Below are 13,102 nucleotides of genomic sequence, written 5' to 3' on the forward strand. Positions count from 1 at the left end.
GGCCACTAGCCCTGATGGCTATGTGCCACCTCCAGTATCTGAGACAGTAAGTGTGCACCAGTTGCTGGGGAACATGGGTGGGAGGGTGCTGTTGCACCGTGTCCTGATTGTGGGTCCCTGGTCGACAGCTGGTTGTGATGTCATAAACGTTGTGTCCGCTGTTTTACTCATAAGCAGGGTTGGATCAAGACGTTGTGATGCTCAAGGCAGAAAACCCAAATTGCACCCCCCCTTCCCATTAATTAACGCATAGCGCAATCCAACTGGGAACTTTTTAAACCATTCTTCTCTACTGCCACTCCGGTTCATTGCAGCAAAGTTTGCCCAGGGCAACGTTCCTAGCGGATTGGGCCCCACAACCCAGATCTTTCTGACTCCCACTCTGCCATTCTTCATGGTCTCACTTTGCTTCACGTAGGTGCTATTCATTTTTCACAGGGAAGCATTCAAACCTACCACCCCGACATTCACCCCTGCAGCCTGGAATCGTACAATCCAGGAAAGCCTGTGCCATTCGATTCCGCCGACTGTATAGAAGCCGGCTCTAAGAAATCAGGAACAAGGAACTGGGAGGTATAAAATATTCACGGCCTTCCTTACTATTTCTAATCCTTTTCGACACATGGCCATTTCAAAGCTCCTCCTGGAGCAATGAGGTCTAGGAAATTTTTGGTTTTTTTAAAACCAGATAGCTGAGATTGCCCAGATTCTAAAACCCCAGACCTTGCAAATATGCCTGATGGGGCATGTTGTCCACTCAAAACTATTTTAGTAAACAAAGCAGAGCAGGGAGCTTGAGGGTCATACTCTGGTCCATGCCAAACATCTAAGCTCCATGCTGGTTTCCTCAGTGTTGGCTGACTGGAGCCTGTCCCTCCCCTCTCACCTCACCGCCTTTTCATCTCCCCATGACCTTACCTCCGAACCAAAAGAACCCGCCCCCGACCCGCTCTCCCTCTTCTGAACTCAAACCTCTTTTCATCCTTTACCCAGGAAAAAGGATTAAACCCGCCAGTTTCTAGACTACGCCTGCTTCACAGCAGGTGCCCACTGTGCGAATCAAAGGGTTAATTATCACATTAACAAGGGATTTTATCAGGTTACAAACACAGTGTTTTATTGTGCGGGTAACGAGCTCATTACCCTGGCAAAGAGGATGCCATTCTCTCTCTCTCTCTCTCTCTCTCTCTCTCGTGTGTGTGTGTGTGTGTGTGTGTGTGTGTGTGTGTCCATCCCCCTTCCCCCCACCCAGAGGCCAATGGTGGCATTTGTGGATGTGGGCAGAGGCAATCATTCCTTAAATGAGGGAGGGGGGGCTTGAAAGAATCCTCCACACCCCCTCCCATTTCCCAGGGCCCAAGAAAGGGCCTGTAGAAGTGATCAGTCAGCATCTGGGGCTGTGTGCGAATTTGTTTGTTTTCCGCATGCAAATCCATGCGTATTTTTATGGATTTTTTTCCCCCAAACGTAAGGAACAGTTAACAAGGCACGGGCGTTATTTTCATTCCTGCTTCTTGGACAGACCTCTCGGGCCATTGTTGGGAATATAACCCCAAATTAGAGGGACTTTTGGTGTGATCCAGTAAGGTAGCCTTTCCCCAGCTTGGTCCCTCCCAATGTGTTGGACTACAACACCTATCATTCCCATGGTCAGGGGCTTTTGGTGTGATCCAATAAGGTAGCCTTTCCCCAGCTTGGGTCCCTCTGATATGTTAGACTACAAGACCTATCATCCCCATGGTCAGAGACTTTTCCTGTGATCCAGTAAGGTAGCCCTTCCCCAGCTTGGGTCCCTCCGGATGTGCTGGACTACAACACCTATCATCCCCATGGTCAGGGACTTTTGGTGTGATCCAGTAAGGTAGCCCTTCCCCAGCTTGCGTCCCTCCGGATGTGTTGGACTACAAGACCTATCATCCCCATGGTCAGGGACTTTTGGTGTGATCCAGTAAAGTAGCCCTTCCCCAGCTTGGGTCCCTCCGGATGTGTTGGACTACAACACCTATCTTCCCCACAGGCAGGGACAACCGGCGTTTTAGACCGACCCATCTCAAGGGCACGAGGTTGGAGAAGGCTGCAGTAGGGCAACGCCACTGGTCTTAAAATAGCAGGGGAACGTTTCCCCGCCTAGCTCTGCATGCTCCAATGCTGGCAGCTGGCCCACAGGACGGCATGCTGGTGGGGCTTGCACCAATGAGAACCCTGTGCTGCAAGTACTGCAGCAGTAACCATAGGAACATCACACTGAGTCAGGCCAGGCGTCCATCCAGCCCAGCATGGTTGCCTGACTGGCCGTGGCTCTCCAGGCTTTCAGGAAGAATTCCTTTTCTATCCTTACCTGGAAGCGTTGGGAATCGAACCTGCAATGCTTGTGTTCGATCACTGAGCTACGGCACCCACCCACCCACCGTACATATCTATGGTTCACATTTCTGAACGCAGTAGGCCCAGGCCTTTGGCCAAGGCCCAGAGGTCTAAAGTGGAGTAGTTGCTAGGGAACAACCCCCAGCGAAAAAAAGGATTAAATCCAGCTTTTGCGCCTGAAACTAAAGCCTAAGCAGCATGTGTTCCCCGGCCTTATTGCTGAGCCAGGCCTCAAATCAGGACCTGCCTTTAGGCCTAGGCACGGGTGACAGGAGAAGCAGAGTGACAGCAGCGCGCTGGAGCTGCTGACCCACCGTCCCCTCATCTTTGAAACCCCCATCTCTTCGTTTGGTGCTTTTGTTCAGCTTCACCTGTGGCCAAGTCCCCCTGGAACAATTGGAGCTGTCCGGATGAAGCTCGAACCTTGCCAGCTCACAAGCAAAAGCAATGCTCATCAAGTCTGCGATGGAGCTGAGCTGTGTGGCAAAGCATCTCGCTGCATCCTGGCCAGACAGCTCAGCTCCACACTAAATGAGGTGGGCTGAACCTAAGTCCCTACATCGGAGTGTTCTCATTGACAAGTCCACAGATGCTTTGCTAAATTTGGAGCTGACGGATAGCTCAGCTCTAAGGTCTCACAAGCTGTCCTTGACAGAGATACCTAGCACAGAAAGAGTGGAGGAAAACTGGAGCATGGGAGCAACTAGGAGATTTGTGAATGGAGCCATTTAGCCTATGAGAGCATCATAAACATGGATACTAGGGGTGTGCACGGACCCCCCAATCCGCTTCGTGGCCCGATCCGGAAAATCCGGATCGGGCCCGATCATCTTCGTGCTGCTCCGCCCGTCTCCCGCTCCGCTCTGCGGAGCGAGATCCAGCTTTGCCGCCGTCACTAGCCATCCACCCACCCCACCTCCTTACCTTCCTCCGTCGCGAGCTTCAATTGAGGCCCCGATTGAAGCCGGAAGGGGCCTCGGCCTTCACTTCCGGCTTCAACCAGGGCCTCGATTGAAGCCCGCGATGGAGGAAGGTAAGTGTCCCTCCTCCCTGCTCCATTACCTGGTGCTGCCGCTGCCGCCGCCGCATGAATGGCGCCACCGGCAGCACCAGATTAGTCCCCCTCCCCCCCCCACTTACCTGCAGGTGAAGCTCCGGATTGAGGCGATCCTCTTCGCCTCGATCCACAGCCCCCCTGACTCTCTTCGCCTCCGCCTTTTTCGGAGGCGAATTAGGCCGCCTCGCTCCTGCTTCTCCGAACCGAAGAGAAGCGGAGCACATCCCTAATGGATACTGTATTTCTTCGATTCTAAGATGCACTCTTCTCCCCATATAAACATCTCTAAAAACGGGGTGCGTCTTAGAATCGCGGGTGCTTTTATTATTTCTTAGAATCAAAGCTTTTTTTCTGTTGGTGGTACTGAAATTAGTGTGCGTCTTACAGTCGATGGCGTCTTAGAATTGAAGAAATACGGTATTATTCACAGATTCCTTCATCCTCTCAGGGTTAAGCGGCCTTCCCTGGCCTGGTGCCCCTCCAGTTGTGTTGGAATACTCATTTGGGCATGATGGGAGTTGTAGTCCAACATATCTGCAGGGGGCCAAGTTGGGGAAGGCAGGGGTTAGCAAGAGGCCATGGGGAATATGTAGGGAGCAACCTTGTCGTAGAACTTATTCGGACACCCATGAATTCTGGTGCCAATCCTGGTAAAGAATACAGAACATAATGGAGAATTGGACTCCGAGTCTATTTTTAAAACTTCTCCTCGTCTTGTTCCCATATGAGGAGATGCTTCAAAATTGGAGCCAGCTGTTGCTGCTGCTAGTGAGAATGGGAAATTATTTGCAAACTTTTTCTTGCTTGAGGATAGTTTGGGTTCTGTTTTGCTTTAAATGCTATCGTTTGAGATTGCTGGGTTTCCCCTGGTATGAGGCACAGTTATTCCCCCCCTTTTCTTTTCCCAAGGACCACCTCAGGTTTTTCTCAGGCCTGTGTGAATACTGCAATTTGGCAGAAACCCAGAAAAATGTGTGGGATGCCATATTATTAAGCCCAGAATTCAGCTGCAGAAGAGCCAAATACTTCTAGAAGGAGGAGGAGGAGGAGAATCCATTATTATTATTATTATTATTATTATTATTATTATTATTATTATTAACCACCATTAGAGCAGCAGCATGGAGAGGAATGAACTAAACTGCAAAGCAAACCTCCGTACCTTTTCTAATTCCAGAAGGTGGAACCTCAGAACTTGGATAGCTTGAATCATCTGTAATTACAAGGAAAATACAGGTTAAGACGATAAGAACATAAAAAGTGCCATGCTTGGTCAGACCAAGGGTCCATCTAGTCCAGCACTCTGTTCACACAGTGGCCCACCAGCCATCGGCCAGGGATGAAGCAGGACGTGGTGCAACAGCACCCTCCCGCCCATGTTCCCCAGCAACCGGTGCACACAGGCTTACTGCCTCGAATACTGGAGATAGCACACAACCCTCAGGGCTAGTAGCCATGGACAGCCTTCGCCTCCAGGAATTTATCCAACCCCCTTTTAAAGCCGTCCAAATTGGCGGCCCTCACAACATCTTGTGGCAGTGAGTTGCTAAAGTGCGAAGAACGGATTGAGGACCGTTCTACTTTTTCAAATTCCTGGGCAGCAAGCCTCTCTGAATGAGATGGCTTCCTTTTGAGTAAACGTGCCCGAGCAGGGCAGCTGGCTTCTTAAATCCATATTCAAAGTTAACCGATGTAAATTCATTGCAGGAGTTATGCGAGGTCAGTTCCACGCATTCCAGTTGCTATGGGAAACAGCAGTGTTACATCAGGGCAAACCTGAAATGTGTGGATGTCACATGCGTTCATCTGAGCAGTGCCAGCTCCAGGTTTTCGGGGGCCATTGGGCAAGACATCTCAGTGGGCCTCCTCCTTCTCACTACCTCCTCTCTGCTGTCATCACCTTCTGCTCCTCCTCCTCCTCCTTCTCATAGAATAGTAGAGTTGGAAGGGGGCTATAAGGCCATCAAGTCCAACCCCCTGCTCAATGCGGGAATCCACCTTCAAGCATCCCTGACAGATGGTTGTCGTTACTAACGCTTGCTTGGCAGGCAGAGATCCAGGGGTCAAGTGAGGAGGGCCATCTAGTGCTGCTCCTTACCACCACCAGTACCACCATCACCACCACCATTGAACAAGCAGGTTGCAAGGGTGAAGAAGAGGAGGAGGAGGAGGAGGAGGAGGAGGAGGAGGAGGAGGAACTCGGGGGCAGGGCCTCTTGTCCATGGGCCCCTGCTATGGCGTGGCGACCTGTGATGCCAGCCCTGCATCTGACAACCCTGGCCCAGTCAGGTTTCCCAGACACGTCCATACTGAATGCTCACACACCTACAAAATACACACATTACAGGTTTCTTAAATCCATATTTAAAACCGCCCAGAGAGCCCTGGCTATGGGAGCGGTATATAAGTTTAATAAATAAATAAAATTTAATGCAGGAAACACCGCTGTTTCCTTCAGAGGTGGAAATATCTGGAGCTTGTGGTGCAAAGGACCATCCTTTTAGGCCTTAGACCAAAGGTCTTAGAGCAGGCTTTCCCAACTGTGCCCCCTCCAGATGTTTTGGAATTCTTCTCCCATCATCCCTGCCAGCTGAAGATGATGGGAGTTGTAGTCCAAACCATCGGGGCAGGAGGCTAGGTTGAGAGAAGGTTGGTAAAGTAAAAAAACACCACCACCATGAATACAAGGAATTTGGGAGGTGTGTGTGTGAGAGAGGAACTACACCTCCCATGGTCCCTGGCACCCCTGGATGTTGTCGCACATGCTCGTGGCAGGACCCAGGGCCTGAATAACTTTCTGGGAGCCCTCGCTACGAAATTGGTGAAAGACACAAGGATTTCATGCACAGCAGCCTGTCGGCCCAATGACATCACTGGGCCTGCGATGCAGCAGAGAGGTTGCGCTGATTGAGAATGAGTCTGATTTAAAGAGAGTTAATTACAAATGTCTGGCAAGCATCGTCCGGATAAATCCATTTTCGTCAGACCCATTCCATATTAGTCTGCACAACAGCCCATTAATGCCGGCTGCTATTATTCTTCCCATTTTGCAGGTTGAGAGGCAGTGGGGGGACACTCTCCTAGTGTGTTGAGGCAAAAACTGAACCATTCATGGCTCACGGGCTTAACTCCCTGACTCACCTTTGAGGAGAAGGACCCCAGCTGGTCAAGGGAGATGTAGGAGCACTGGGCAGCCAATGCTGGGCCTGGAAATCACGTTTCATAAACCGTATTTGGCCCCATGCATTGCCAGTTACTGACCAGCAGTTTTAAGAATGTTGGTGTGTGTTTACAACATGTCAGTTTCAGTGGACACAGGTATGAACGGGGGATAATTAAAGAGAGAGAGAGAGAGAGAGAGAGATTGGGCCTGTTCAGACAACACACTAAGCCATAGTTAGGCCACCCATCCTTTTGAGATGAATGGTTTGTTTGTTTATTTGTTTGTTTGTTTATTTATTTATTTTATTTTTTATTACATTTTTATACCACCCAATAGCCAAAGCTCTCTGGGCGGTTCACAAAAACAGTTCACATAGTTTATGTAGCCACTATGGTTAAAAAAAAAAATGGTTCACACATCATACTAAGTCATGGTTCACACGACACACTAATAAGCCACCATGTTTAGCTGAAAATGCTTAACCGCCGTGGCTTAGCGTGTTGTCTGAACAGGGTCAAAGAGAGAGAGAAGGAACCCCACAGCCCTGTGCAAAATAGACATGGATGACGAGGAAAAGTGTGTGTGTGTGTGAACCCTTTTTGGTGGTGTTAAAATTTTAATACAGCGAAGAAAGAAGAAGCATCCTTACCAAATTATCCAGCTCAGGATTGGAAGAAAATAAAGGTTTTTCTGTCCTAACCTAAAAATAGAGATTTGGGAGAGGGGGTGAGGAGGGGGGGAAGAGAAGAAAACAGAAGGAGCGTTAGTAAGGGGAAAACATGATAGAGGGAAGTATAAGATGCGCCTCGCTGAAAAATCTGTTTCTCTCATTTCCCAGAAACTGTAAAGAAATGGCAAAAAATGCGACTCTTGTCCCAGGAGACTTTCAGCTGGCAGGAGTATGTATATTTCACTTTCAAGAGTTTTCAGCCCCCCGCCCCCCCATCTCTCCCTCCGGTAGCCCCCCCGCGCTTTTAAAATTCCTCAACATCTCCCCTCCCTCTTCCAAAACGCAAGGTCAGTTTCCTTCCATATGTCTCCTTTAAGGAACGAAAGAGACGAAACCCCGGCAGTAAACCATTTCAAAGCACTGAACAGGCCCAGGCTTTGAGCCTGACGCTCCCGGTTCCCGAGGTTATAAGAACACGGGTCCCAACTCTAGGAATCCAGAATTCTGGTACCTTTGGGTGGAGCTCAGAGGGAGTTTGAGGGTGGGACCCATTTTGGGCACGTCTGAAGGTAAAGCCCAAGGCAAAATGTTTTGTCCATTCTGGCTGGGGACAATGGGAGTTGTAGTCCAGAGCATCTGGTTGGAGAAGTCTGACTTAAGCGTAAATATATATAACTATGGAAGGAGAAAGAACCATACTTTACCAGTTTGTTTTTCTGGCAAATAGCCCAAAGGAAGGGGGGGAGTTACATCCCAGTAAAAGGGATTTTCTAATTCCCAGCTCTGTCTCAAGGACAAATGGCACATAGCTAACACATAACAGCCTAGTAATGCCTTTTTTAAAAGAAAAAGAAAAAGGGGGTTATTTGGAACAGAGATGAAGCACGCACTTAACCCTTTCTCTCTTTGCCACTTCTCTGTTTCAGGTCCACTCTCCTAGGGTCTCTTCTCCCAATAGGGTGTCAAATGTGAATTTGCCCCTACGAAAACACACATTGGACCCAGAAGACAGGAGATGCTTGGAATTGCAGGGGGGGGGAAGGTTGGAGCAGAGAAACTGCAGAGAAAGAAGGAGGGCAAAGTTTCAGTGGCCCCCATGCTGTTTTTCCACTCTATGTTCCTTCCTCCTGAGACAGCGTTGTGGGTTCCCCCCCTCCAAAAAAAAAGAAAATATTTGAACTCATCACTACAGGCTTTAGCATGTACAACGTACTTTGCTTCACTCTCCTGCACACTGTTTCATGCTCAAGGGCAAATCTTGTGACCTGGGGCCCTTTCTACACCTAAGGGTTATCCTAGGAAAATTGTGGGGTCGTCCCTGCCTGCTCCCGGGATCCCCTGTGTGTCATTTGGATGCACAGGAATGATCCAGGGATTATCCTGGAGAAAAAAGGCAGGTGTAGAAATGGCCCTGGTCTGGCCTCTGTTCCAACCCCGGTAAGGTGAAGGAGAAATTGGCCTTGAAGTGCTCATTGATTTCTCATGTTAGTTAACTGATGAGAATGTCTGACATTCACCGGAGCCATGCCCCCAAGGAGAGTCCAAAAATGCAGGCAGCGGCGTCGATCCGTATCAACAAACCGGTTCTAGCAGTTTTCATCTTCACCAGGAGCAGGTGAAGATGTAAAGCTAACGGGTCATCTTGCCCAATCAAGACCAAGGCAGGATCTACACTACTGCTTTAAAGTGCTTTATAACAGTTTTGACAACTGCTGGGGCCCAGGACACACTGCATATACAGTTATAAAGCACTTTAAAGTGCTCTAAAGCAGTAGTGTAGATCCGGCCAGCTCCGATGTCGGTGGGGCAGTGAATCCACTCCGGGTTTCGTTGAAACCAATTCAGAACACTAAAGGAGCTACCAAACCTTAACTAGCTCCTTCAAGGCTCTGACTAAGCGAAACCCAGAGCAGATTTACCACCTCACTGACATCAGAGACACCAGCCACCACTGGCCACTCCAAAATCCTTGCATTACAACCGGGAACAATATTTTCTTCTTGGGGAAATTCATTTTCTGCCAGCTACTGTGGGGACTGCAGCTAATCTCAAAGGGAACAGAGAATTCTGACCAAGTCTGGCAGATGACTTCAGTGTGTGTGCTAATCAAAACCTCTCGTCTGGATTACTGCAATGCCTTATACGTGGGGCTGCCTTTGAAAACGGTCCAGAAACTTCAGCTGGTACAAAACAGGGTAGCACTTTTACTAACAGGGACTGGCCAGCGAGATTACATTACGCCAGTCCTTTTACAACTTCATTGGCTGCCAGTCCAGGTCAAGATCTGATTCAAAGTGATGGTATTAACTTTCAAAGCCCTAAACGGCTTGGGGCCAGGTTATCTGACGGAACGCCTCCTCCCATATGTACCTGCCCAGACCTTAAGATCATCCTCAGGGGTCCTTCTCCGTGAGCCCCTGCCAAAGGAAGTGAGCCAGGTGGCTACCAGGAGGAGGGCCTTCTCTGCTGTGGCACCCCGGCTGTGGAACGAGCTCCCTAAAGAGGTTTGCCTGGCATCTACACTACACTCTTTTAAACGTCAGTCTATTAACAGTCCATTAACTTAATTTTAACTTAATTTTAGCTTTGCTGTCTTAAATTCGTATTTTAAATCTGTCTTAAATTCTGCACCGTTGCTCGATTTTATCCTGGTTGTGCTTTTATATTGTATTTTATATTATGCTTTAATACTGTTTGTCTTATATTTTGAATGGTTGCCATGGTTTTAATTTTTGTAAATCGCCCAGAGAGCTTTGGCTATTGGGTGATATAAAAATGCAATAATCAATCAATCAATCGATCAATGTCCCAGATTTCTGACCCTGCCTGCTCTGGCCTCACTATGCCACTGCGGCTGAGCGTTCCAAAACGCAGGAGTTTAATCAACCCACATCCCCGATCAGAGGGTGTTCCTCAGTACTTTGCTGGAAATCGTCTACGTAACTAGCTTTGCCAGCCAGGGTTTCCTCCTCCAGCCCGGTTGCCAGAACAGAAAGATGTCAAGCCAGCTGGAGAGGAAATGTGGGATAGAAATGTTTTTGGTTGTTGTTTCCCTAATTTCCATAAAATTAAAAGAAACGAGGAGTTGGCAATATTCAAGACCAGATGACAGGCGACGGGGAACATGTCACTAGAAGCTGAGGGATAGTTTCTTCAACCAGAAATAGTAGGTGTGGGGAGGGGGGCTTAATCTGGATTGCACCATGGGGGGGGGGAGAGGACTTAACCCTTTCCTCCGACACCATGGTCCTAACTAAAATAAACTGCTATTTGACTTGGGAGGAGAGCTCCCATTTTAGAGAAGTGGGGGGGCATTTGCAGATGCTTAGAAGCAGGGGCGTTGCTAGGCCTGGCTCCCGGATCTATTTCTCAGGGTTCCCAGATGTATGTGTTTTTTCCATTGGTTATTTCCCAGGCAGGGGGCAATACTCAAAGGGGATTGCCCCTGGGAAAGAAAAGGTTAACTCCCTTCCCTTCTTATATGCTGAACACACACACACACACCCACTCCACCACCTCCAAAGAATCTTTCCCTGCATGGCAATTAAGCTTGGGAAAGGGGTAAACTTCCTATTGGTTTTGGGTGATCTGGGGCAGGGTGCAAATTAATTGAAGAATTTGTTTTGTTAGAGATTATGTGGGTGAGAAATTCAATGGCTGGCTTTGCCTCCTGTGAAATAAAAATAAGCCCTGGTAATTATTTCTAAATTTGCATATATAGGTATAAATCAGCATGTCCAGATTACATGCAGTTTTGTATGCTGTGGGCCGGGGGGGGGGGGGGCGGTTCTTTGAAGTGCCTAGCAATGTTCCTGCTTAGAAGCACTCCTTAGAATCACTTATTTTAAAAGCTGCTTCCTGGCAGAGGGGAGAGGCACTCTGCACATGCTCAAAAGCACTTCGCCCTGAGTCCCTTTTATCAACAAAACTTTATTCCTTTTATAGGGATGGGGGAAAACACTCTGCATATATTCAGAAGCCCTTGGCTTCAGAGGCTAGATTTTGTTTAAACAGAATTTGGCAACACCGAATATCACATAGCAGCCAAGGTGGTTATCTATGATATCCCCCCCCACACACACACACCCCAATCTGAACCTCTTTAGGAGAGAAACTTGATCTTATTCAATAGTGCCAACATATATATCTTATTACTCCCATATTTGGTCTTACTGCTTGACTGACTTGCTCAGTCATAAATGATGCCACTGGAACATCAGGAACCCAAATGTTATTTTCCAAGACTTCCTCATTTACATCTATGTAGAATAGGACACCTTGTGTTTGTTTGCAGTGTTTGTATCACCCTTTATAGACATTGAAAGACAAGAAAGCATTCACACCATACACACAATTTCAGCTATGCTTTCCAAGTGACTGGAGGAGAAAAAACAGCCGGGTCTGCTTCTGTGCTTTTAAGAGCAACTTGAGCTGCAGGAATCATCGGCTGATTTTTTTTCTCCCCACGGTGTGAAGATAAACATTGCAACATTCCACAGACTAGCCTTCCCCCAACAAGACACCCTCCAGATGTTTTAGACTTCAACTCCCATCACCCCCAGATGACAAGGTCTGGAGTTGATGGGATTTGTAATCCAATACATCTGTAAAATACCAGGCTGTGGGGATGCTGCCATTGATGGAAATAGGGCCGGCCCTACTATTCGGTAAAAAAAGTGAGGCAACTACCTCAGGCGGCGGATGCTGGGGGTGGCGAGCCATGGCAACCCAGCTAGCTGCTTCCCTCTGTTCGAGGACACCGCTATGTGGACAATGTCTCATTGCCAGTATTGAAATAAGAATCAGCTGCAGTCCAGTTGAGTTTTATGTGGAATGCAGAGAGGCACAAACGTCTCCTTTGCAAGTGTTTTGGGCTGCCTGTAACTCCCTTCTGCTGCCCCCACCTCTATCCCCGTTTACGCCTTGCTGGCAACTCTCGTCCTGCACTGGATGCAGAAGCAAGGTATGCCAGTAAACTGGCCATAAATAAGTTTCCTGTCCTATGCGTCTATAGACGGGAAAACGTCCTACAAATCCCAGCATTCCCCAGGCAGCCATGCTCCACTTCCTGGCCCTCAGAAGGGTGGGCACATCTTTTAAAGGACAAGATGCTTTAAGAAAATGTGTAAATGTGTATGTTTTTGTGGTTTTAAATTGTATGTTTTCGTGATTTAAAATTTTTGTATATTGTTTTTAAGTGCAGAGCGGTAAAGCAGCAGTTTCTGCAGCTGAAACTCTCCCCACGGCCTGAGTTCGATCCCAGCGGAAGCTGGTTTCAGGCAGCCGGCTCGGGTCGACTCAGCCTTCCATCCTCCCGAGGTCGGTAAAATGAGTACCCAGTTAGCTGGGGGAAAGGCAATCAGGGCCGGGGAAGGCAACGGCAAACCACCCCGCTGTAAGGCCTGCCAAGAAAACGTCAGCAAGAGTCAGTAATGACTCAGTGCTTGCACGAGAGGTTCCTTTCCTTTCCTTAAACCACCCAGAGAACCTCAGCTACAGGGCGGTATACAAATGTAATAAATAATAATAATAATAATAATAATAATAATAATAATAATAATAATAAATCTCATAACGGTGCAACTCTAGTTGCACTTAACTCTAAGAACTCCAACTCATTCAGCAATACTTACTATCTGGATACAAAAGCGGTGGGTGTGCAAGTGTGAAAGGGAAGATAGTGCTTACACTAAAAAAAAAAGCAGGGGATGGAGATTTTACAGCACAATCCTATACACGTGTACCCAGATGGAAACCTGAGTTCAGTGGGGCTTACTTCCAGGTAAGTAGGGATAGGGCTGGAGCCTCAAAGACATCCCTCAAATGTCCCCCAAATGCAATACAGGTT

At 48.1% G+C, this 13,102-nt stretch overlaps 1 protein-coding gene across 3 annotated transcripts in view; it reads right to left on the reverse strand.

The window, feature by feature from the left end:
* The window catches only part of MEIS3 (Meis homeobox 3), a 55,139-nt gene that overhangs the window by 25,862 nt on the left and 16,175 nt on the right, over positions 1 to 13,102 (reverse strand). For 2 of the 3 annotated variants that reach the window (XM_063140517.1, XM_063140518.1), the window contains exons 4-5: positions 7,234 to 7,284; positions 4,584 to 4,634 (exon numbers count right to left, since the gene is read on the reverse strand). In XM_063140517.1, the coding sequence (XP_062996587.1) occupies positions 4,584 to 4,634; positions 7,234 to 7,284 (102 nt within the window). The remainder of the gene's footprint in view (positions 1 to 4,583; positions 4,635 to 7,233; positions 7,285 to 13,102) is intronic. The other variant, XM_063140519.1, reaches the window with a different exon arrangement.

Source organism: Elgaria multicarinata, chromosome 13 (genome assembly GCF_023053635.1).
Source record: "Elgaria multicarinata webbii isolate HBS135686 ecotype San Diego chromosome 13, rElgMul1.1.pri, whole genome shotgun sequence".
Lineage (NCBI taxonomy): Eukaryota > Metazoa > Chordata > Lepidosauria > Squamata > Anguidae > Elgaria > Elgaria multicarinata.